Raw genomic sequence first — 26,993 nt, 5'->3', positions numbered from 1 at the left:
TACACTGGACTCAAAAACAGGTAATCTACTCCGACGTTCCGAACACTTTCAGGGGTTCATCGCCAGGGGTTAAAATGAGATTGTTCGATCTTTTACTTGTATCGGGAACATCAGGTGCACTAGGAGTGGACAAATGGGAATCCCCGCCACAGGTTGAGCATCGCAAGTTGCTCCCATCCCGCAAACATGGAACATAAGAGAGGATGTGATGCATGAGGAGGAATGGGCGGAGGGATGGGGGGTGAGGTAGTATGAGAGCAAATTTTGACGCAGCCCGAAGGGATTTCTCCCCGTCTTCTCCTTTATGCATGGGAGGACGGAGAGGGGGGTCGCCGATTTAATAAAGCGGCCTTGCTGTGGATGTGCTGTGTCTTGCGATACTGCTTCTGACTCAGGGCAGTGGACAAGGTGCAGGGATGACCCGTCATCTGGGAGGTGCTAAGATAAGAGGGAGGGTGGAGGGGTGTGGTGTGTTTTCAGGGATGGAATGGGTGGGGGTGATTTTATGCCTTTTCCTTTTTGGCTACCTCCCTTGTAAGGTGGAAAAAGCCTTGGTATATGTATGTATGAATTTGGGTCTGTAGTTTATGTTGCTAGATGTTAGGGATAATGTTTTAACTACTGTTTCAACTGCTTAAGAATGTGAGAATATGACATTTGTTTGGAGAACAGGGGATGTGTATGAGTATGTTTTGTTGGAAAATATTTGGACTTCATTTTTGTGATAGGGTTTAGGTGGCAATTGTTGATAAAAGTTTGCTCTTCATTTTATTATACTGTATTTGAGTTATCTTCCTGGAGGCATCTTCCCAGCCAAGTTAGAATAAGAGGGCCAAGTCTGAGGCAACTTTTCTAGCCTCCTTATGCGGGATGAGCAGAGTGGATCCTAGAACTGGCTGCTCAGTTGTATAGTTGTAGTGCCTGTACAATCTGTGTGGGTTATGACCAAGTGCTTCCAGAGATCATCTTCTGTCTGCACCACCATTGGAGTTTTTTTGTTAAGTGGAAGAATGAATGGGAGCAGGTTCCATTGAGCACCAAGTTCAGGTGGTGTGGCAGCAGTTGGTCCTCCTTTTCCACACATATCTTCCTAGTCTTACTACTTTAGGATCTGCTATTCTCTACTTAATAGAGATAAGGTAAAGAGGGTTGCAGGATGTTGAAATGTGCTTGGGGAAGTTAACTTTTGCTCCCCCATGTGAAAGGAGACTCAGGGTGTCCAGATAACACTTTGTTCTCATCATCATGCACCATCACCAGGAATTTAAGAATAATTTCTGCAATCATACTTCCCATGCATGTTGTAAAAGGAGACTATGTTCATCCTATTACAAGTCCAGACCCTTTTGCCATCAACCTCAAGTAATTTAACCTGGCTACCCCCACTTATATGGGGGAGAGGTTCTTTTGGTTGATGGATTGATTTATGGAATTTTTGGCTTGAAGGCCAAGCGCCGGAGCCGGAGAGGTTCTTTTGGTACACACATGAATGTACCATAGATACACAGAGGTTCACCTCAACATTGTACATTTAGATTTTTCTTTCCACCTATGGACAGTTAAGACAAATTCTTATTAGAGCTACTTCCGAGTGGGGCCCACCCAACAGATATATAAAATTACTCATCCTAACCTAGAACAAAACTTGTTACACCAGTATGATGGAGCTGAACTTGAAACCTGAATAGAATTCAAACAGGAACCTTTTAATAATTAGTTTCTACTTATTTGTTACACATTGCATAATCCTTTTCCTCTTCATGAATCTCACATTATCATATACTATCACTTTCCTTTTTTCTTAACACTATTTTATAGTATTCAGCTGACTCGTTTCAGCAGTTCTAGTTTCCAGAGGTGGACACACTACCACTGGAGAGGTAGTGTGATAGTAAAGCTGTAGCATTATTCGTAAAGCAAGTGACCAGCTCTGGTTATTTTAGGTTTTACATACATATACCAACAGGGAATATAAATGTTAATATTGTAGTGTAGGTATAATTTCATTGAGAATATTCACAAGAAAATACTTCTCCATTACTTTTTTTTCTTTATCAAAATAAGTCTAAAGGAAATTAAAATTGGTAACATGTTGATGGTAATGCACCCGATTTTTTTGGTAATGCATTGACAGTAATGCACTACCGGTCTGGCAGTAACGTGCCCAGCTCTGCTAGTTTCATTTTGAATATGTATCATATTGATAATGAGGACCTTCCAAACACACCATACATCCTAATTCTGGTTTTCATTTTATTAGAATGGTTTGTCATTTGTATATAATCTGATGTACAAAGTCGATTCATATGAATAAAAGGTCTCACAAAATAAATTAAAATATATATTTAGGATGGCTGGTGCATGTGTATTTAGGCAACAAGTGAAGACTTTGGGTTCCTATCAAGACAATATTTATAAAAAATATATTAACTTTCAATCATCAAAACTAAGGTCACTAAAACTGTCCAGTTTCCAACAAGATATACCAACAGTAAAGTACATAAACCAGTGAAGGTATGGCCTACTCAGGTTATGGTATTATTTTAAGCTCTGAATAGCACCACCCCACCCCATTATTATCTGGGAGATCAAGAGAAATGCCTGTCTCTATCTATTGTACTGGTGCAGGATAGTGTCCCTAGCTTATGGAGGGAAGGGCAGAGGGGAAAGGGGAGTGGAAAAAAAAAGAGAGAGAAAATATGTGTATGTCCACATGTGCATGTATATACATACATACATACATATATATATATATATATATATACATACATGCATACACAGGCAGATAGAAAACCAAACACACACATATTATTGTGGAAATAACTTTGTCTAGAGTCCATTACATTAAGTGATATATACATATTATGGAAATAATTGTCAAGAATGCATAACAAAGTGTAAGTAAAGAATGTCCCTATTGAAAGATTCCATACAAAATCAAGCAAAAGGGGTTTTGTTAAGAAAGCTGTGTTTATTGTCATCACAATTTTACTGAAATGAATAAAGAGTCAGTGATGAGGTAATCAAAACTAGTGGGTAGTTTATTTATTGCAGTTATACCTAGAATAATTAACTTATCCGTATTTTCTCTTCTGGTTTTGGATAAAAAGTTAGCAAAAATAAATACTGTGGAACACTTTCCATGTGTATTATTTTTATGATTTTTTTTCATTTACTAATAACACTACATCAGTTGAAGAATAAGTGTAATTCACTTAACAAAAGCAAGAACAGGTGTAGTACTGTCACTGTGCAAATTAAACACTCAAATAATGACTAAGTCTTGCATATTGGTGACATACAAGCTTATTAAAATTATTCTGGTTATGAAATTAGGTTGCTACAAAATGTTCACATATTTAAAGTAATAAAGGCCAAAGAAAAAAAAGAAAACAAATGTTTCTTCAACATTTTTTACAAACAAGAGAAAAAGCATAGCTATAAAATATTTCAGACATAATCCAGAAATCTCTTCGAGAGATAAATAATCCATGTTACTGAGTAACTGGAAAATTTGCATATCACAATTGCAAAAAGACAATAAGCATAATTTCACTGGAGAAAAGGGAGTGTTGGAAGTCAAGGCACAAATCGTTGATGTGATGTGGTACTTCATAGTCAGGCTTTGTACAAACTGGCTCATTATGTGCAATACATATAGTTGCTAGTTCCAAGTGCTTTACCCCATAGGAGAAGCACCGTCATGCAACAATTACATGCACATAAATCTTTTAATATATTAGTTGCTACATTATGTAGTATATACACAAAGCTTGAGCTTGTAACAGTAAATGCAATTATTCAATCCTTGGTAAATGGCTGGAATCTAAATCTCCTCAGTTATGATTCCTTAATATTTCAGCACCATATTTCTACCTCTCTGTTCTGTCCACTGCATACAGTGTACAAGACACTCCACCTAACTGAATAACTTTTTAACTGTACCATCAAACAAACGTGCTGTACACAAGATAAAAAACTAATTTTGTTTTCATACTATGTTACTTCTAGTAGGTAGGGTATCCTGTCACTTCTTTGTGCTACACTAGGAAATTCATTGAATATAATCTCAATTTGCATTCAGAGGTCCCGTAGACGTTTAAGCAAGGCATCTGCTCCATTTTCATCTGAAGTCTGACGGGCAAACTCTCGTTCTCTAGAGTCCAATCCACCTCCATTTGTACGCTTGGTCCTTGATCTTGAGGGTCTTGCAGGATTATTGTCTTCATCAATATCTATTGTATCAGTTCTGTTGAGGAAATTAAGCTTATTAGCTGAGCTTATAAAAACTAAGTACCTTTTGCTTAAATCTTGATATGAATTAATGCATGATTTCAAGTATGATTATGAAATAATAATTCTCAAAAGTAAAATACTTATGTTCTGGCAAATCAAGAGATCTTATTCCGTGGACGAGTGAACTAGGCCTGGATTAACCATTAAGCCATATAACCATAACCTTAAGGCCTCAGGAGAGACCCAAAGAGGGGTGGGGGGAGGGGGGCTGAAAAGAGAGAGAGAGGAGAGAGAGAGAGAGGAGAGAGAGAGAGAGGAGAGAGAGAGAGAGGAGAGAGAGGAGAGAGGGGAGAGAAGAGAGAGAGAGGAGAGAGAGAGAGAGGAAAGAGAGAGAGGAGAGAGAGAGAGGAGAGAGAGGAGAGAGAGAGAGGAGAGAGAGAGAGAGGAGAGAGAGAGAGAGAGAGAGAGAGAGGAGAGAGAGAGAGAGAGAGAGAGAGAGAGGAGAGAGAGAGAGAGGAGAGAGAGAGAGAGGAGAGAGAGAGAGAGGAGAGAGGAGAGAGGAGAGAGAGAGAGAGAGGAGAGAGGAGAGAGGAGAGAGAAGAGAGAAGAGAGAAGAGAGAGTGAGAGAGAGGGGGGGGTATGCAAGAGTATCAATAAAGTTATAATGAATGCTATTACTGTAGTGAGGAGGTTGAGTATTTGTTTTACTTTAAATTACATATTCTTTATATGGGGACCCACACTCTTTCCAGTGCTAGCCTTTAAGGTTTATCACTCTGGACCCAAAGTGAAAATGGTTTTCAACTAAGGGGGACCCTTGACACCAGGTTCCCTCTCTTTGTCTGGTTATTTTTTTCATGACTTTAGAATTTTCACGACCCATTCTTGCACTTTTTCAGGACCTATGTACAGAAATCTCTGGATATCTTACAGAGTCCAGCACTTGTAAAAATGACCAGAAAAATGTTTGAATTGTTTTTATTGCCAATTGATAGAATAAAAATTGCATGAAATAATTCTATTTTGGTGGAAAAACACAGAATTCATGACTTGTTACAATTTTTAAGAATTTAACGACTTTTCAGTACTGAATTTTTATAATACAAAAATTCATGACTTTTTAAGTTTTTAAGGACCTGTATGAACCCTGTGATGGCCTAAAGGTTAACCCTAGACTGAATCGTTTATTGAAAGCCAGAACATAATCTTTTAACTACACCATCCCTTAAACCTATAAGCTTATCCTAATCTGATTAAAATATACATACATTCTGAAAAACATCATATATTTGGAAGAAGATTCTGTTTCAATAACCATATCCTATCATACACTGTCCAAAGCTCTTAATAACACCATACAACACTTACAATGAGAAGCTGAGGGAAGGGAAACACAGGACTGCAAAAGCCTTCATTACATGAGTAATAAACTGGTGAAAGCCTCATTACTCACCAAATAAAGGCTTTTCCTAAGTCCCATGTTTTTCTTCCTCTTGTCTTCCTACACTTGTCTGTACAAAGTTTCTTAATACTTACAATTTAACTTCACGATTCGTAGTTGGTGAGTGCGCCATTAAGCCTGACCGCGAGCGACTCCTGTTGAGTTGAGCCCTTCTCTCGGCTGAAGAAATGTAAAGTAAAATTAGCCAACAAATAAAAATACAACAATTTGTGGTTTGGACTAGAGATAATGTAAAAAAAAAAAAAAAAAAACCTATCTTGAGTTAGAAATATTACCTTGTGACATTAACCATGACATAAATATACTTATAATCCATATTACACAACCAAAGGAAAAATCCTGAATTGTGCCAGGTACAGATTACTAACATGAAGTAACAAATCAATTTAGACTGGGGCCCAACCACTGTAAGCTATTTGTCAAATTTTTCAAGTTCATTTATGTTGTCTGCCTCAATCCTTCTTCTAATTTGTCCTAAAATTTTATGCATTTATGACAACCATGCCTCCTAACATCTGACTTCTCTATCTTTTTTATGTCCTCTTTATGTTCTTTCATCCCATACTAACTTTTATCTACGTATATATCAAGAACTTCTTCCCCCTTATAATGGAGGTAACCTGCCAAGGCATGCACCCACTCCCATCCACCATCCACTGTTTCCCTCTCATTTCAACTCCTTGTGGATGAAGGGTCATCCCAGTCTCCTGTCCACTGCCTGGGTCAGAAGCAATGCAGCAAGACACAGCACATCCATAGCAGGGCTACTTTATTTACAGTTTTTATTTATTCATTTATCATAATCATGTATTTTTTTTTGCATCCAACCTTGACATGGACCAAAAGGTCTCCTGTTGGCATGCTCCGCCTTTGTAATCCTTTGACTCTCCCTTCTCGTCCCCTCATATGAGGGGATGAGGGAGTGAAGATCTATAATCCTTTTGCAGTCCTTTCTCCATTCTCATGATAACTATCACATCATATATTTCTTTACATTTTTTTTCTAATGTTGGCAATCTTAATTTCTCTAAACTTTCCTTATGCATGTTATCAGCCAAGCCAAGAACTACTTTAGTCACCACCCACTGCACTGTCCCTATTTTTCTTAAATTTTCATTCTGAAAGATGACACACCCCTCATGTGTATTCCAGTCTAGCCTATAAAATTTCAATTATCTTTTTATCATATTCTCATCAATATAATGAAATGCCACCTTATCTCCATTAATAGTTTATATACCTCTCCATTTTTTCTGTTTACATGTTTTTCTGACAACAGATTATCCCTATGACTTTGAGATTCTTTTCTTCCTTTGCTTTTGTAATTATTTCATCTCCCATTATGTAATTCCATGATAGTCTCTTCTTGTTTTGACCCATTTCCAAAATTTTGCATTTCACTGCATCTAATTTTATTTCCCACTCTTGAATCCATTCATAAACCTCATTTAGGTCTCCCTAAAGTAGTTTACAACCCTCATAATTTTTTACCCCTTCCATGATTTTGGTGATTTGGTTTTACATTGCAAACTCCCCCCTGTCAGTGCCCTTTATATACAACTCTATCATGGAATTTAATGAAGTATGCCCTTAGTTCAACTTGTCCATGGCAGGCATATTCTGGAAATAAGTTAGTAATGCGTATTCCATTTGTTGTCATTAATATATATCAAGAACATTACCGGTGCCTGTAATGAGCCCTGTGATACACCACTTATTAATTCTCCTATCTGACATTTCATTCTTTACTATTGTTCACATGTACCCCAGGTCTTTCTTCCAGGAGACCATTGGCTCCAATGTAATCACCAACAGCCACTAGAATGGCCCATAAGTCAATAAAGGAGGAAATATTGTGTTGCTATCTGGATATTGTTGGGGCAGGGTAGTGTAAAATGAGGGGTTTGGTTTCTTATGTATGCTGGATGTATCTGGGTCAGTTTCTTCGGCCTTCATCAACTGTGTCTTTGTGCTGGATGGTGAACTTGAATACAGGTGTGGTTACTTCTTCAGAGAGAGTTTTCTGTGGAATTAATATCTGGAAGGGTTTGATGGAGAAAGGTGTTTGGTGTGAATATGTTTATGTATGGATGTTGTGAGGGTGAAGGTGGAAGGTTGTTGATGTTTACTGTAGTTTATCTATTCTTTATTTTTATTTATTTACTTATTTTTTATCCAGCTGATTGGGCTTGTGCGATATAATGATTTTGGTATCCTTGTGCAGGAGTTCTATGAAAATGGTTTTGGAGTATTCTGTTATTTGTCTCTGTTTTATTTTGTTCAGTTTATAAGCTGTTTACATTTTCTTGACTATTGGAAACCATACTCTGAAAGCACTGTCAAGTGTGGTCCTCAAAAATTGTCTGTAGACTATTAGTTTTGAGATGGGCGAGTAAGGCTGACACTCTTCCACAGATCTATTTAGTTTTCATTTTCATGTGATGTTCTATTAGAAGGATTTTGGTATCCTTGTGCAGGAGTTCTATGAAAATGGTTTTGGAGTATTCTGTTATTTGTCTCTGTTTTATTTTGTTCAGTTTATAAGCTGTTTACATTTTCTTGACTATTGGAAACCATACTCTGAAAGCACTGTCAAGTGTGGTCCTCAAAAATTGTCTGTAGACTATTAGTTTTGAGATGGGCGAGTAAGGCTGACACTCTTCCACAGATCTATTTAGTTTTCATTTTCATGTGATGTTCTATTAGAAGGATTTTGGTATCCTTGTGCAGGAGTTCTATGAAAATGGTTTTGGAGTATTCTGTTATTTGTCTCTGTTTTATTTTGTTCAGTTTATAAGCTGTTTACATTTTCTTGACTATTGGAAACCATACTCTGAAAGCACTGTCAAGTGTGGTCCTCAAAAATTGTCTGTAGACTATTAGTTTTCTTCTGCTGTCCAAAACTCATAATTGTGAATAATTTTATCATGATTTTCATGGCCAGATCTTTGATGTGTGACTTGAAGGTCATGTATCAGAAGCGAGGCCCAAGATTTTTGGGTTCTTTTCCAATGGAAGGGCTAAGCCATTCAAATCTACTCTTCGTGAATGTCAACTGGAAACATTTATTCTTTCAGTTTGTGTTTTGCATCCTCCTATACTATCCCTTCTACTTTTAGCCTGGATACTCCTCTAAATTTCTGGGTGTGGAAGGCAAATGTGGATGGAGTGAACTTGAGGGGAAGACCAAAATGGGATGGATGGATGGGGTAAAGGGGTAAATCCATATGAAACCTACCAATTTTTTTTGCAAATTTGAACCTCACCGTCACCGATTTTTATGAAATTCGGTATGCATGTAGAACTCGGTAAGGCAAATTGATTGAGATTAGTCTCACGTTTTCTATCTTTTATAGAACCAGAATTATGGCTTCCGGAAATTTTGAGAAAAATCTAAATTTTGAAGGTACGGCCTAATTTCAAACATGCATAACTTTGTTAGTTTTTGTCGTAGAACATTCGTTCATATGTCATTGTAAAGCTAATGAGTAGCTCTGCAACTTTTATTCTATTCATATTTTACCTATGAGGTCAAATAAAAAAGTTCCATTTGACCTTGACCTTTGACCTTGAATAACAAAAAACACGCCATCTTCGATTTTTTTCATTTTTTGTACAAATATTCACCATCATCTTAATAACCTTCATGCCAAATTTCATAGTGGGACATTCATGGGATCAGAAGTTACAGGCACTTAAATAACTATAGGTATAAGAAAATTTTGGTATTTTTTGATCTGTATTATTTCAAAAAATTCATATCTCGGTTATTTTTCATCACAAAACGTTCACTAATATACCATTTTAAAGCTGATGATTAGCTCTACATCTTTCATTCTATGCATTTTCTACCTAAAAGGTCAAATAAAAAAGTTGTCTAACCTTACAAAAACTTTTTTTTGTGGGGTACAAAACTTCACTACTTACCTTATTGTATTCAATATCCAGGTATACAAACTGCTTGTGTATAGGATTTGTATATCTAAATTTTTTATCTAATATTAAATAAATAAAATATAATATTTATAAATAAAATATCTAATATTTTGTATATCTAAATTTTTTTTATATCCTTTTTACAGATAAAATATTTACCCACCAACAGAAATAAGTTTAAAAATGCTTGGAAGAAGTTTTAAATTCAAGAAAGTGTGTTGTAATCCTATCAACCTTCATGATGATGATCCTAATAAGAAAGGAAATCGGCAAATGTCAGAAGACTTTGTGGCAAAGAACATTGCATTTAACCTTACAGAAGGTTATTATATTTGTGACAAATGCAGGAAAGAAATTACGAAAAGAAGTCGAGAATTACAAACTACTGAAATAGAAAATGAACCAGCAACAGTCCCTGAAACAACAGATAATGAATCATCATCTTCTTCAGATAAAAGGTCGGAAGATGATGTTTTTGTTGACAAAGATACTGACCTGAAAGCACTTAATGAGTCTCTATCAATCATTTGAGAGTCACCAGTAAAAAAACAAAGACTTGAAAAAGGAATTTACTATAAGGAAGAAAAAGCCAAGAAAATCCAAGATAATATTTGCAGTAAATTACAAATTGGTTCAGCACCATCAACATCAAAAGACCATACAACAGCATCTGCCTCTCACGTTACAAATGCAGATGAAGAAATTGTTATTCAGCTAAAAGAAAAATTTAATACAACAGAAAAACGTTCAGAAAAACTCCAGATTTTGACTGTTCTTCCAAAAAGCTGGAGCAGATCAAAAATCCAGGAAGAGTTCAAGGTGACCCAATATATGGCTAGACAAGCAAAAAACTTAGTAAAAGAAAAAGGACTATTAAAAGATTAGCAGCAAAAGCTAGTCTGCAGAGAGCCTACAACAACCAAATCATGACACCAAGACAACTCTATGAATTTGGAAAAGAAAACATTCCAGGCATACATTTTTTATATGCCTCTCAAGAAGAATGGTCTAAAGAAAAAACATTACTGGAAGAAAGATTTAACATCGCTTGCACAATACCAGGCACTCAGAAACTGCATAGCTTTGTTCCAACATCTCTGTCAGAACTCAAAGTAAAATTTGTATCAAATAGCACTGATGATAAAACCGTAAGAATACGTAAACAGACCAATTTCATATTTGAAGAAATCAAAGGATTTGTGACAGCAATGTATGACCAAAAATGGTATTTGGCATGTGTCCTAGAAACATATTCAGATTTAATGGAAGTAAAACTAACATTTTTGGAACCTAATGGACCTTCTCCTTCTTTCAAATATCCACGAATACCAGATATTTTAATTGTACCAGAGAAGGACATTTTAAGCATTGTAGATCCACAAACTGCAACAGGAAGAACATACAATCTCTCTGATAAAGAAATTAAAAAAGCATCTGAATTATTAAATGAAAAATTATCTTAATAATCATTAAAATCCAGGGTGGGTGGAGGGACCTGTGGCTTTTTCTGCTGAGCTATCAGGGGTGGCCCCTTAGGCGATGGGGATACCAAATTGTGTACAATTTGGTAGTGGCTTTGCCACCATGGACCATAGCAGACATGCTCAGTCATGAGTATGATACTTTAATAGTATGATAAGTTTTAAATAGTCAGGTATTTAGTGTAAAATTAATTAGGTAGAATTACAATTTACAAACAATAAAACACAAAATGACGGCATTTTAAATTTTTCAAGGTCAGTGGTCGTTCACAACTTTTTTATTTGACCTTGAAGGTAAAAAGTGCATAGAATAAACGTTGTAGAGCTAATCATCAGCTTTAAAATGGTATGTTAGTGAACATTTTATGATTAAAAATAACCGAGATTTGAATTTCTAAAAATAATACATATAAAAAAATACCAAAATTTTCTTATACCTATAGTTATTTAAGTGCCTGTAACTTCTGATCCCCTGTATGTCCCACTATCAAATTTGGCATGAAGGTTATTAAGATGATGGTGAATATTTGTACAAAAAATGAAAAAAATCGAAGATGGCGTGTTTTTTGTTATTCAAGGTCAAAGGTCAAGGTCAAATGGTACTTTTTTATTTGACCTCATAGGTAAAAAATGAATAGAATAAAAGTTGCAGAGCTACTCATTAGATTTACAATGACATATGAACGAATGTTCTACGACAAAAACTAACAAAGTTATGCATGTCTGAAATTAGGCCGTACCTTCAAAATTTCGATTTTTCTCAAAATTGTCGGAAACCATAATTCTGGTTCTATAAAAGATAGAAACGTGAGACTAGTCTCAATCAATTTGTCTCACCGAGTTCTACTTGCACACCAAATTTCATCAAAATCTGTGACAATGAGTTATAAGTCATTGGTAGGTTTCATATGGAATGACCCAAAGGGGGCTTTAGGTAAAAGGGTAATGTCTGTTGAGCAAGGAAGGGAGAGGTCAAATGACAGGCACAAGTGGAGAGTGGTTATGAATAGAAGATTAACTGAAGTAGACTGGAGTAACTTCTCCTTGTCTTCTCTGTATTACTTGTGAGTGGACAAATGAGGAGGGTCACCATGTAATGAACTAGTGTGGGTAAACCAGTCTCGGCTGTCAGACCCCGCTGTAGAGGTGCTGTGTCTTGCTGCATTATTTCTGACCCAGGTAGTGGAGACTGGGTAGGGATGGCACTTTATCCACAATAAGCTATAATAAAACTTAAATAGGAAAACAAATGGTTGTTGGATGGGTGAAGGATAGGTGCATGCCTTGGCTGACCACTTCCGTTATAAGGAGGAAAAAGGCCTTTTGGTAAATCAGTATGTTACCCCTGCTCTCTTTTGAAGAAGACCCACAGCCTGCAGGCAGAACCATAAGTCACTTAGAGAGGAGATATTGTGTTGTGGTCTAAGGAGTGTTAATGTTGATCTTTGTAGTGTGTGTTCTGTGTCTTCTGTGAGGTGGCTGCATCTTGGGCATTCTGAATCTATGGGTTCTGTGTTGGTATGGCCTTAATGATGGATGGTGTCCAGCATGCAAGCATGCTAGTGTGGTTCTTGTCTGGTTTTTTTTTTTTTTTTTTTTTTTTTTTTTTTTGTCTCTGTGGGACTTATATTTGGGGGTTGCTGTTGGAATATTGAGTTTGGCCGTCTTTCTTGTAGAGCTTGTTTGGAAACTGAATGTGTATGTGTTTCTGTATGTACAATTTGTGTGGTAAGTTGTTATAGATGTTTGAGTTGTATGCAGCTAGTACAGTTTTCTTGTTGCATTCTGTTGGTGGTGCTTGTGGAATGTAGTGTGATGGGTGTATGGTGTTTAGGATTCTGGTGTAAAATTCTGTTCCTGTCATTTTCATGTGATGTTCTACTGAGAGGATTTTGTTTTTTGTATGAAGGCGTCCCGTTATTGGAGGTGCACTCTGTCAGTGATCCATTCTGTAGTATTTGTACATTGTTTGACTGTCTTACTGATATCCCAAAGACACCTATAGGAAGGTCCATGGACAGTTTTCAGCCACCAAAAGGGTGTTGCCAGTCAGTGAAACATGGGGCAACAATTTCTAATATTGTTCTCATGCATCAGCCTTTTGGTAAGGCTCTCACTCAACTAGGTAGGATTCCTTAAATGCTTAAATGTGTACTAATTTCCACAATTTGTGTACCTTGTAAAAGGATTTCTCCAGACCTAAATATACAAAGGCCACCCTGCTATCACTCCCTTGTACATCTACTGTCCTATACAGAAGCTGAATACATGTGACACATTTTGTCTTTCATTTCTAAATCCAAATTAAGCACCTACCAAAACCTTCAACTTCTATAGATATCTAACCCATCTATTTTTCATAATTCTCTCACACATCTCATCTATCGTGCTAGTAATAGACATTCCTGGTCTGTAATTCTGGGGTTTCTCCATACTTCTATCTTGATGGACTGGTGCAACATTGGCTCTCTACCATTCTGAGGCACTATCCAGTGAATACACAAATCAGGATGTGTTTGTGTGTCAGTGTGAGCATATACATCCATTTATGTGTCATTTACCTTGTATCAAATGAACTCATCCAATATCAATCAGATAACTCATGAAAACAAAATCTGCACATTCTGAACAAACTCAAAATTAAATACATTTCTTGATTTTAGTTACTAATACCTTAAAATTATACAAATAAATATTTTCTATAAAACTGAAAATAAACTTAAGAAAACAATAATATCTATGCTTATTATGTTTAAATTCTCAAAATGAAATATCCTGCTCTTAGTTACTAATACCTTAAAATAATATATACATATACTTTCTACAAAAAATGAAAATAAAACCCTGGCAGAAAATATAAGTTGGATCATTAGTTACCTGAATTGTTCTCTGGTTACAGATGAAACAGGGAACACCAAGCATTGTATTAACATTTCTGCATGGGTCTTATTTTCTCTACAACCTTTCAACCCTCTGAGGAGTGACAGTTTCTCCTAATTCATTAAAATTATTTGATAATGGCAAGAATAAAATTACCAAGTGCAATGATACTCCTCAATGGATTTTGATTGTCTTCGAGATTACGAGGAGTGATTTCTTCCCACTGAATAAAGTAATCTGCAATCATCCAGCATAATGTTCCTAAGCACAAGGCACTCCTCAATGGATCAAAAGAGTATAATCTTTATTTTTAACCTTAAAAACTTATCATGGCATTCTGAAATGGTTGCGACCACACCCAAAATGTCTACAACACTCGAAGCGTGCATTTTCACTCAATTGCGCAGGCCATTTAAGTTTAGTCCAGTCACATCTGACTTGCTTAAAGTAGTGCTAGTAGCCCCAATGCATAATGTTGTAAGCCAAATCACACTATAAAGCATTTGCAGGCATTAGTCACCAACATGGGTGCAATAAGTCACTGTTATCCATTACTGCATATATGAGTCACCTACAATGCTGAGGTTTTCGTTCACTACTCTGCATGATGCAGTGGTAAATGCACAAGTGCGGGAACTATGGCAAAGCAGCAAAATTCAGTTCTAAAACAATGGGTGTTACAATTACAGGTGACTCACACCGGAATGCACTTGCATGAATTTTTCCATTCACCAATAAGTCTACAAAAATACATGTAACATTACACATATATACATACATGTATAATGTATGTATACATATTACATACCTAAACCTTCTATTAAAAAAAATAGAAAATAAAAAAATAAAATGTGCAAACACATGAAAGTTATAAAAGGGGTGGAGAGTGTAAGAATGTATGTGAGACCAAAGAAGGAAAGTGAGTTTAAATACAAGCATCACAAGTGATGGATGTGAGACAGCACAGAAGGGTGGCTCTAAGGAGTATGAGGGGATGGAGGGAGGGGACAAGCACACAAAACCTGAGGCGGCCATCTTACCCATAGTGGACAGGGTTGCTCCGGCCTGTCACAACATAAACAGAACACAGGTTACAATGACATAGGAGCACAAAAGTTTAACTCTTTATCTATCTTCTGGGTTTGTCAAACCCCAACAATGGAAAAGGCTTAACATACTATGTAAGCTATAAAGACAGAATCCTAGAAGAATTCAAACATGGTACCTAACAATACAATACGTGTAGATATCTATCAGGAAGCTGCAGTTAATAAGCCCCTGGATATACTGTGTAAGAGTGTTGATGCTGGGTAAATCTACTGCTACCTCAAAGTCTTTCAAAAAAAAGTTGTAAATCAAGTCATGTATGTCAGTCTCCTTGGAATCTGATAAAATTAAAATGACATTCTTAATTACTATTGGAAATTCTTCAGGTAAACTCTGATCAACAGTAAAGCATGTCAGAACTCAAGTACTTCCTAGCTAAGGTTCTTATATCATAAATAAGCCATACTGAAAAAATTTCTTATTTTATCCAGCATCCACATGCTCAATTGCCTTTTATAACCTACAGAGATCAAAATATGCAAGCAAGGATTTCTTGTATGAAAGTGTGATATTCCTTTCTAAACCTGTTACAAAAACAAGGCCTTAATATGCACTATGCATAAAACCACTAGACCCTATACTCAAAATAAAAATATACTAATAACTATAAGCCTTGGGGAAAAAAAATGCCAACAAAAAAATAAATAAATAACATCAGCAGATACATAAGGGACAATGTTGACCTTACCAGCACTCTTTGGGGGCCTCCTCCTACGCCCTGCACCCATGACATTGAAGGCCTGGCCAGTATGCATCAGTTCCACCAGTTGATCCACCAGCTCAGTATTTGTCTGGTCATTTGTTACATCATGCAGAGCCCGCTGTTGATTATCCCTTTCTGCTCGCTCTGCTTTGTCTCTCTCTGCACGTTCTCTGGCCTCAAGGTCCCTCTTCTTCTTTTCCTCCTCCTTTGTAATGTCCTCCTTTGCTTTCTGTAATCACAATGGCAATATACATAAAGTTTCATTAATGATGAATTTTCACTCAAAATTTTATATGCAACTATATTTTCTAAATATTTTTCTCAAATGCAATTAGATTAATATCACAACTTTCATCTACTTGCAGGGATGACCCATCATCCAGGAGGAGCCAAGATTAGAGGGAGGGAGGGTTGGTGAATAGGAGTGGAGTATGTGGGGATGAAATAGGTGGGAGTGGATTTATGCCCCTGACTTTGGCTACCTCCCTTGTATGGGATAAAAAGCCATTGGTATATGTATGTATACATTATCTACTTGCAACAAATAACCTGTCTTCAATCAATATCATTATTTTGCATTTCAAAATCAACTAGGCCCCCCTTTCCAAAATACATACATACATATACCAACAGCTTTTTCCCCCTTACAAGGGAGGTGGCCAAAGTCAAAGGTATAAATCCACTCCCACCCATTTCATCCCAACATACTCTGGTCCCATTCACCACCCCTCCCTCCCTCTTTTCTTGGCTCCTCCTGGATGACAGGTCATCCCTGCATCTCGGACAAAATACCTACTTTATATGAAACAATGAATTCATTGAAATCTCTAAAGAATTCTTCCTGTGTATACTTGCTGACTTCAAAAGTAAAAAGCTCAGCAACTAATTGATATCTCTTTTGCATCAATTCCACTTGTGTTTCCAACAGAGATACCTCTTCACTTGCTGTTTTATGGAATTCCTCAAACTTTTCTTTAAATCTGGAAATATGAATAAAAACAAATTAATTAAAAAACAGAAAGGACTTTTGAAAAAAAAAAAAAAAAAAAAAAAATCATACTGCAGAAACTACTTCACACACTATCCTTGACCCAAGACAATGAAAAATTTAAGGAATTCTATATAAAATACCTAATATATCAACGTTGTGCATTCCACCTTATGTTAGACAAGAATACTGCCAGTGTTACTTTACATGTCACAAGGGAACTAAATGTATAGTAACATCTTCACCCATTCACTACTGTGGGGATGCCACACAGGTAATTAAAATCAGAGCTAGAGGATGAGCAACACTTGGTGCATATTTAGGGGGTAATCAGGATGGGTTTGCTCCCTTTGTTACAAAGAGGGGGGTCACAATTAGAGATGATCACCTGGCAGCAACAAGAAAGGGTGGATGAGCACCATCTGGTATGGAAGGGGTGAACTGGGATAGGTTTTATCCACTCATTACCAAGGAAGTGCCACATTGTACATACATATACCAAGGCTTTTTCTCCCTTACAAGGGAGGTAGCCTAAAAGGAAAAGGCATAAAATCATTCCCACCCATTCCCTCCCTGAATACACTCCACACCCCTCCACCCTCCCTCTTATCTTAGCACCTCCTGGATGACGGGTCATCCCTGCACCTTGTCCACTGCCCTGGGTCAGAAGCAGTGTCGCAAGACACAGCACATCCACAGCAAGGCCGCTTCATTAAATCGGCAACCCCCCCTCTCTGTCCCCCCATGCATAAAAGGAGAAGACGGGGAGAAATCCCTTCGGACTGCATCAAATTTTGCTCACACATACTACCTCACCCCCCATCCACCTGCCCACTCCACCCCATGCATAACAACATTATCCATATACAACCATTCTCCATTCACCCCTGTTTTCTGTCCTCTCCCATCCTTCCTCAACAGACATTCCCCTCTTCCCCAGAGCCCCCTTCACCCCATCCATCCACCTCATCCTAGGACGTCCCCTCATGTTCACTCCCTCCACATCTGCCTTCCATACCTCTTTTACTAGTCTTTCTTCACTCATTCTTTCCATGTGTCCAAACCATCCTAATACTCTTTCATCAACACTATCTCCCAATTCCCTTTCCACCCCCGTTCTTCTCCTCACCTCCTCATTTCTCACTCTATCTAGCCTAGTAACCCCCATCATACTTCTCAGACACCTCATCTCAAACACATTCAAACTCCTTCTCTCTTCCTCTCTTATGTTCCATGTTTCTGCCCCATACAGTGCTGTTGTCACAATCACTCCTTCATACAGTCTACTCTTAGCATCCATTCCCAAATGTCTATTCCTCATTACACTTTTTAATCCACCAAGGCATTTACTCGCTTCTCTCAATCTACATTCTACCTCCACTTTCACTCCACCTTTTCCTGCCACATTTGCACCCAAGTATCTAAAACTATCCACTTCCTCCAGTTGCTCTCCCTTAATGCTCACTTCCAGTCTACTGCCACTTCACCCCTTGTACATCTCATCTCCTTACTTTTACCCACATTTATCTTTAGCTTTCTTCTATCACATACTCTCCGAAACTCTGTCACCAACTTCCTCAGTCCCTCCTCCGATCCTGCCACAAGTGCAGTGTTGTCAGCAAACAACAGCTGGCTCACCTTCCACTTTTCTCCACTTTCTTTAACCATCTCCAATCCCTGACCCACTACCCTTGCATTTACCTCTCGCACTACCCCATCCATGTATAAGTTGAACAGCCAGGGCGACATAACGCATCATTGACGTAGTCCCACCTTTACCTCGAACCACTCACTCTCTCCATTTCTAATCCTGACACAAGCTTTACTACTCTCATAAAAACTCTTGACACCTCCTAGAAGCTTTCCTCCTATCCCATATATCTGCATAACCTCCCAGTGCCTTTCTGTCTGCCTTTTCCAGATCCGTAAAAGCCCAAAAAACATCCTTCCCCTTTCCTATGGCTTTCTCACAAATTTGTCTTACCACAAAGATATGATCTACACAACCTCTACCTGTCCTAAATCCACACTGTTCCTCACCAATTAGTCCCTCTATTCCTCTCCTAATTCTCTCAATCCTCTCAATCAAGATCCTCCCATAAGCCTTCCCAACTACACTCAACAAGCTAATCCCTCTGAAACTACTACATTCACACTTGTCCCCTTTTCCCTTGTAAAGTGGAACTATACAGGCACTCCTCCAGTCCTCCGGCACTCTACCCTCTCTCAAGCAAACATTAAATAATCTCACCAGCCAGTCCACCATCACTGTACCTCCTTTTTTTAGACATTCTGCATGGCATCCATCCAGACCAGGTGCCTTACCTGCTTTCATCATCTTAACAACTGCCTTCACTTCATCCTTCCTTATTTCTCCTCCATTTTCCTCACTCATCACTCTCATTTTCTTAGCATTTCCCACTGCAACTATCTTTCCCTCCCTATCCTTCTTCACATTTAGCAACTCCCTAAATATTCTGCACATCTTCCCCTTACTGCCTTCTCTTCCATTATCATCTCTCCATCTGCACCTTTTACCTTTTCTTCTCTATTTGATTCGCCTCCTCTTCCTCTCTTAATTTCTTTCCAAAACATCTTTTTATTACTTTCAAAATTTTCTGTCATACTCTTACCCCACTTCCCATCTGCTCTCCTCTTTGCCTCCTTTACCTTTTGCTTTACTTCTCTTTTCTTTTCTTTGTACCTCTCATATGACTCCCTCGTCCTATTTTGTAACCAATCTGTGTAAGCTCGCTTCTTCTCTTCTACAACCTTCTTTGTTTCCTCATCCCACCATTCACTACCCTTCCTTCTATTTCCTCCTGTCCTTCTTGTTCCACGCACCATCCTTGCACATTTTGTGAATCCCTCCTTGAACCATCCCCATTCCTCCTCCACACCTAGCTCTACTCTATCCTTCACTCCCTCCCACTCCTTCAGCTTCTTCTTGTACTCCTTCTCCTTTTCCTTTTCATTTAAAGAGTTCACTCTAAGCACCTCCCTACCTTTTGTCCCTTTCCTCTTTCTCCATCTATCCTCCACTCTCAACTTACCTTCCACCAAAAAATGATCTGATATTCCCCCACCCTCTCCCCTTAGCACATGTATATCCTTAACTCTTCCTATCATAGTCCTATTTACCACTACATAATCCATCAACGCTCTATATACCACCCTTCCATCCACCACCCTCTCCCATGTGTACTTATGCTTGACTTTCTTCCGAAACACTGTATTTGCTATCATCAACTCTCTTTCTAGACACATTTCCACCATCAACCCTCCACTACGATTCTTTCCTGGAACTCCACATTTCCCAAGCACTCCATCAATTGGACCATTTCCTACCCTAGCATTAACCTCTTCCATACGGTGCCGTCTACGTAGGCGGCATGAGGAGCAAGTGGATACGCGAGGCTGCCATATCGGCGTCTTGATTATATTTATTGTAGTTGTCCCTGCGTAACTGACATACTCTCTAAACTGGCTTCATCACATTTTCTATGGTTATCAAAATTCACGGGTGAAAGAGAGAACGATCGATATAAGCGGTGACTATTTTTTATGATACGAGTATTATGACACAACATCATACGTCTGGCAGCTAATGCTGCCTGCGATATTTTGGCCCGGAGTGAAGTGGTTAAGGTCTCCCAGTACTATTACATTGACATTTCTCCCTAAATACTCTATGCACTCATTTAAGTCAATCCAAAAGGCTTCCCTTCTACACTCTTCTCACTGCCAGGTCCATATGCACTTACAAAGACCCACATCTCCTTTCCCAGTTTCACCTTCATCCACATTATCCTTGAGGAAACCGCCTTCCACTCCACTACACGTTTACCTATCTCTTCACTTACTAGAATAGCCACCCCTTCCCTCCCTCGCCCTCTCTTCACTCCTGATAACCTCCCACTTACACTCCCAAACTTACACTCACCCTTCCCTTTCAACTTAGTTTCACTCAAAGCCAAAACATCCATCTTTCTTCTCACAAACATACTACCTACCTCTTCCCTTTTACTCTCATCTGTACCACATCCACACACATTAAAAGACCCAAACCTTAGGGTGCTGGTCGGAAAACTCCCAGACCCTCTTATGCCTTTACTTTTTCATTTAGGAATGTCCCCTGTGGGGCTACAAGGAGAAGGATGCCTAGTCCCACTCCCCGTCCCTTTCTTCTCGCCTCTTACGATCCAAGTGGAAATACTTGGTGGCAGTATTCTTTTCCCCCACCACATTGTAAAACAAAATATTTTTTGGCCGCAACCACTTTGAGGACAAGTGTCACTCCATATGTACAGAATCAACTGGGTTGTGTTTGGGCCCCACCCATACCAAAGAAGTACCACACAGTTGAATAAAACTACCTGAAGACAACTAGAATTGAAGGCCATATCAACTCTGATTTAGAAAGAGAATAATATAGGTTCGGCCATTCACTAATATGGGGACAAAAATAATCAGTCTCAAGTTTCACTAATTGGCAACTCTCAGCTAGCAGCTGGCAACAGTCCTTGAGCCCTTCCATTAATCTTTCAGGGAAAAAATGTTGGACTGTTGTCTGTATTACATAAGCATGGGACTATTTTTGTCACCATCTTTATAGTAACAGTAGGAGAGAAGCAATCACCAGCTGTCAGTTCTATGTGAAAAAGTGGAGGGGATATAAACAAAGTAGACAGAGATCATGGGCCTGGTACTGAGACTAAATGTTCATATCTACACCTTCATTTGAACAAGATGTTCAGACTTTTGCTGGACCACCACTAGCAGGTAACCCCCCCATAGTTGGTCTGTTTGAGGGCAACCAGAATAGATGGGCACAAAATGAGGGAGTTTACTGTATATGGAAAAATTCTCAAGGGAGATGAGTTCTAGAAAGGGAATGAACCATAAATCATTACACATGCACAAAGAGGAGAATCAAAAATACTTACAAGTCCTCTGGATCTTGTTTGTTATGTCTCTGAAGATCGTTGCCGATGTTCCTGATTTCTGTCTTCATTTTGGCAACACTTGATTTGACATTGTCTAAGTTGACTCGTTCTGCTCGTGCAAAATGAAGGAGGCCATCCTCAAAATCGACACAATCGGGTTCATTCTTCATTAAAGTGAGGGCCAAATAATGAAGAAGCGTTTTCCCACTAGCATCTTTTGTATTGGCCAGTTTAGGAAGAAAGCTAATATCAAACCCTAATGTATCAGCATTTCTTGAACCAGCATTTAGGACATTACCAAATTCAAGAATATAAGTTATAACTTTTTCAAACTTGTCAGAATTAATAAGTTCATCAAGGGCTGCTTTGGTATTTAAAATGTCAAGTCGTGTTTCTTTAAATATGACCTCATAATCTGTTTTGAAAACCATGTTCTTGAGCAGTGGCACTAACTTCTTGATTCGTCCAATCACATTCAAGAACTGCTCTCCTTCTGCCATCTCCTCACAATCTTCAAGATTGACAACCTTGTTGATAACATCATGATCTGGCATTGAGGCAATGAGAGTTAGCAGAGCAGAAGAATCTGCATTGCCTTCAGAGTCTCTACATAGAACTTCTTCATCGCAATGAAGGATTGCCAATCGAATATGAACAAGTTCCATGTGCTTAAACTGGCCACGGAGTGCAATGGAAAGATTCTGATTGGTCTTCTGGTCGAGGACACGGAGTTCTTTTTCCTTCTTGGCAGGCTTATCAACTTGTTCAACACCTTTTTTCTTTACTTGTTTTACAGCAAATCTGTCCTCAAGCTCCTTAAGAATATTTTCATTTATCTTTACCTCTTTTTTGTTGAGCCTCACCCATAAAGATTTTTCCGACATCTTATTGGGCAAAACCTTTGTCCACTGTAGTCTCTTTGTCTGGACAGCTGGTTTCTTTGTTTTCTTTAAAGTCATACCATATGGAAGTATATCAAGAGGTGCCCTAATCAATGGGCCCATACCTGGAGGAGGAGGCGGGCCACCTCCAGGTGGGGGTGGGGGTGGTCTTGGGCCCATTCCAGGCGGCGGAGGTGGAGGTGGGGGACCCCCACCAGGTAGAGGTGGAGGTGGTGGTGGTCCAGGTCCTCCCATCATGGGTGGTGGAGGAGGAATACCACAACCAGGCGGTGGTGGAGGTGGGGGTGGGGGTGGAGGTGGTCCTCCACCACCTGGCATGGGTGGAGGAGGTGGGGGAGGTCCACCTGGACCTCGTCCAACTACCTGATCAAGTCCAGGCACCACAGGTAACCCTCCACTTTTCTTGGCATCTATTACACCACTCTTAGCAAAGTCTTCCAACTTTGCTTGAGCTTGAGCTATCTCAGCCTCTAGCTTCTGATTCCGAGTTAAAGCCTCTTCTAACTGTTTCTGGTACTCTGAGGCCATCTTACCATCTTTCACTCTCGTCTCTTCCTTCATCTGCTCCAGCAACTGATCAACTTTCAAGTCAAATCTCCTTGTGGCTCGGAAATCTGGATCACATCCATTGCGATGGAGGACAATTTGAGATATGCACTCTTCTATTAATTTGAAATATGAAGGTCTCACATTTTCATCATCTCTGATGAATGCCAAATGTTGCAGGATTGATAAAAATTGTGTTTCACACTGTGAATCTAATACCTGTTGCCTAACAATTTCATAACATTTTACAGTGTCGTCCATAGCATCAACATGAGCCACAAATCGATCCTGCCAGTCTTCATAGTCCTCTTGTCGGAATTTGTGAAACACTTCCAGCTGCTTTTTAATGTCAATGTACTCACTTGCCTCTAAGGTATCAAGAATGTCTATCAATCCTGTCCTCATAAATTCATTTCGAAGGTGCAATCTAAAGTCTAGGTTATCATCGGGCACAAAATTTATCAATGCATTGAGAAGACAGAGACAGTTGAGACGTAAAGGATCATTACCCTGCATACCGAGCCCTACAATAATTGGTGTGAATCGGTCCTGCTTCCTCATCATCCCAACTATGGTGATGGCATCAAGAACCTCTTTGTGTCCATCCAGTCCATGATTATTCCAGATGGGTAGACAGAAGGAACTCATTAGCTTCACCACTTCCAGCATGATGCTGCACTTGCTGGGGTTCATGGATTGTGCAAGAACTGTGAAGGCTTCTGGATGATTGAAGAATGCTTTAATGCCACTCACGTTGTTGCATATCACCTTCAAGCACTTGATGGCCTCGTGCTGCACTGCATCCCAATGCCGATTGTTATTGGCACTGAAGAGGGGACAGGTAAGAAATAATCAATTAATTTATAAAACTGACTATAATTTTGGAAACAGTATGTAAATTCTAGAAACAAGATTATTTAATATCTTTAATGTATTCAATATTTTCAAATTTTATCCAGTTTAAAAGTCAAATGACCATGAGTAAGCCTCATATGAATTTTTAAGAACATAACATATAGTATGTAATTTCCAACTTTTACTTTGTTAGCCTTGGAAATTACATACATACATGTATGTATGTATGTATGTATGTAATTTCCAAGGCTAACAAAGTAAAAGTTTCCTTAAATATGTAAATATCTTAGCACATACTGTATGTGTATGTGATTTATGGTCTTGGATCACATGTTGAACTTGTGATCGACAGCTATTACCATCACAGACAAGAGCTCAGAGCTCATATATGACCAATCTATGGGTAATGCTATGACCTTACAAACACACATCCCCCAACACCCCGCCCATGAGAGTTGGAGTAATGACTGGCAGCACAGTGATACTGAAATTATTTCATTCCCGGAGTACCAGTTGCACCATCAAGCTGTGCAGTGTTATTGTGTGTGCTGTTGGACTCATGATCAACAGTTATTACCCTCCCAGATGAGAGCTCAGAGCTCATATGTGATCGATCTATGGGTAATGCAACCTTCCATGCACCCCCCCCCCAATTCCTCCTTGCCCAAAAGAGTTGGAGAAACAACTTGCAGCACAACAATACTGAAATTATTTCAGCACTGGGCAGGATTTGAACTTGGACCACTGAATCAGCAGTTGCAAACACTACCACTGTGCTGTTGAGTCACGTGCGTGTGTGTGTGTGTGTGTTTGTGTTAAATTGTCCAAATAATTTACTAAAAAAATGTCTAACAGCTTGCTAATCAATCATGCCAACTATATTCTCTATTTCCATGCAACATCAATAATGCTAAACTTGGGTCACAATTATTTTCCTAATAAAAACTTAATACAAAGACACAATTTAAAGATAAAAACTACAAACAATACTACATTATTTACTTACCCCTCCATTCTACATCAGCCACAGCAGACAATGGAGAAATGACAGGGAAACAATAAATGGAGATTAGTCACTCAAACCATAAACCAAACTAGCAACACTATGTAGCAGATGGGGAGGGTTTGCAGGGAGGGCTAGGGAACAGAGGAGGTGACTCAAGGTTTTCCATGGGGGAGTTGGGGTGGGGGTGGGATGTTTTAAGAGGTGGAGGAAAATTGAGTGGACATTGTTGAAAAAAGGTAAAGGAAAGAAAGGAAAGTAAAAGGAAGAAAAAAGGATACCAGAGAAAAGAGTAAAGCACTAAACATGCAACAAATACCACTAGGACAAAGGGATGGAACACAAGACAAGAGGGTGAAGAATCGTGAAGGAGAGGAAGGTTGGGGAAGCTTTGTAGAAAGACCATAGGAAGAGAAATATAAAACACCTTACAATATCATGGATGAACAGAATTAATGGTGAGAAGGAAGATTTGACAATGAGTGGAGAGAATGGTGACCATACAGGAAAATTTTCAGGAGGAGGAGATCTAGTTTATTATGCTCTATCAGATTGCATTGTGGACAGATCCCACCTTTGTAGGAATTTTTTTGGGGGGAGACCCTAGGGCCACTGGTGTGGTCCCTTCTGCCACATAGCAATGGCCCCCTTTCACCTAGACATGCTGGGGCATGTCAGGGTGGATACAGAGGAGGTGGTGTGACAGTAATATACACACAAAAAGGAAGGTGTCAATGTGGCTTTGTTTGTGCTTGCATGTGCATATATGTGTACATGCTATCTGAAACACATGACCCCAATTGGGTGCAAATATATGTCCAGTAATGGTGGACTGGCTAGTGAGGTTGTTTAATGTGCATCTAAAGGTGGGTAGAGTGCCAGATGACTGGAGGAGTGCCTATGTAATTCTGCTTTACAATAGAATAGGGGGGAAAATGTGAATGTAGTAGTTTCAGAGGGATCAGTTTTTTTAGTATAGTTGGGAAGGCATATGGGAGGGTTTTAAATGAGAGCATTAGGAGAGGAACAGCATGGGTTTAGGAAAGGTAGGGATTGTATAGATCAGATTTTTCTGGTAAGGCAGATATGTTAGAAAGCTTTAGCAAAAGGTAAAGATCTTTTTTTTTTTTTTACCTTTATGGTTTTGGAAAAGGCTTATGACAAGGTAAACAGGAAGGCACTGTGGGAGGCTATCCAGAAATATGGGATGGGGAAAGCTTTTAAGGGCAGTCATGAGTTTTTACAAGAGAAGTAGAGCCTGTGTTAGAAGTGGAAACAGAGAGAGCAAGTGATTTAAGATAAAGGAGGGACTACATCTAGGATCAAAAATAAATCATACGAAAATCGACTTAAGCACATGAATCTGTTTTCCCTAAAAAAGCGTAGACTCAGAGGTGACTTGATACAGGTCTTTAAGATTTTAAAGGGAATTGACAACATCAAAAGTGACCAAATTTTCACATTGAATGAGAATCAGACAAGAAACAATGGTCTCAAACTGTCCGGAAATAGATTCAATTTGGAAGTAGGTAGAAACAACTTTGCCAACCGTGTAGTTAATGAATGGAATAAACTTCCTGCACAGGTAGTGCAATGTAGTTCAGTTCGAAGCTTTAAGAATCATTTAGATAAATACCTAAGTAAGATGCTGTAATGATTATAATTTATGTTATATTATTTGTTTTTGTTTTGTTATAATTTGTCTGTCTGATTTTCATTTATTATTAGTTATATGTCAATTTATAATCATTTACTATTTACCTTTTTGTTTGTTATTCAACTATACCTATGCATTTATTTATGTATTTTATTTGTTATTTTTACATTATTATAGTTTTAATTTATTATGATTTTTTTTTTTTTTTGGCATCCGACCTAGATATGGATCAAAAGGTCTCCTGTCGGCATGCTCCGCCTTTGTAATCCTTTGATGTCACATTGCAGTGGC

At 38.5% G+C, this 26,993-nt stretch overlaps 1 protein-coding gene across 4 annotated transcripts in view; it reads right to left on the bottom strand.

Annotated features, from left to right (window-relative positions):
- Positions 1 to 2,235: 2,235 nt before the first annotated feature.
- Positions 2,236 to 26,993, bottom strand: part of dia (diaphanous related formin 1) — an 82,116-nt gene continuing 57,358 nt past the window's right edge. For 2 of the 4 annotated variants that reach the window (XM_076192898.1, XM_076192897.1), the window contains exons 6-10: positions 21,740 to 24,013; positions 16,602 to 16,785; positions 15,791 to 16,034; positions 5,773 to 5,857; positions 2,236 to 4,249 (exon numbers count right to left, since the gene is read on the bottom strand). In XM_076192898.1, coding sequence (XP_076049013.1) covers positions 4,081 to 4,249; positions 5,773 to 5,857; positions 15,791 to 16,034; positions 16,602 to 16,785; positions 21,740 to 24,013 — 2,956 coding nt within the window. In that variant the 3' untranslated portion in view covers positions 2,236 to 4,080. Of the gene's footprint in view, positions 4,250 to 5,772; positions 5,858 to 15,035; positions 15,061 to 15,790; positions 16,035 to 16,601; positions 16,786 to 21,739; positions 24,014 to 25,048; positions 26,475 to 26,993 lie in introns of those variants that run through there. The other 2 variants (XM_076192899.1, XM_076192900.1) reach the window with 2 other exon arrangements.

Source organism: Oratosquilla oratoria, chromosome 11, assembly GCF_046742065.1.
Source record: "Oratosquilla oratoria isolate Oo_2021 chromosome 11, ASM4674206v1, whole genome shotgun sequence".
In the NCBI taxonomy this organism is placed as follows: domain Eukaryota; kingdom Metazoa; phylum Arthropoda; class Malacostraca; order Stomatopoda; family Squillidae; genus Oratosquilla; species Oratosquilla oratoria.
Note: the sequence above shows the minus strand (reverse complement) of the source record. Positions and strands in the feature narration are given on the sequence as shown.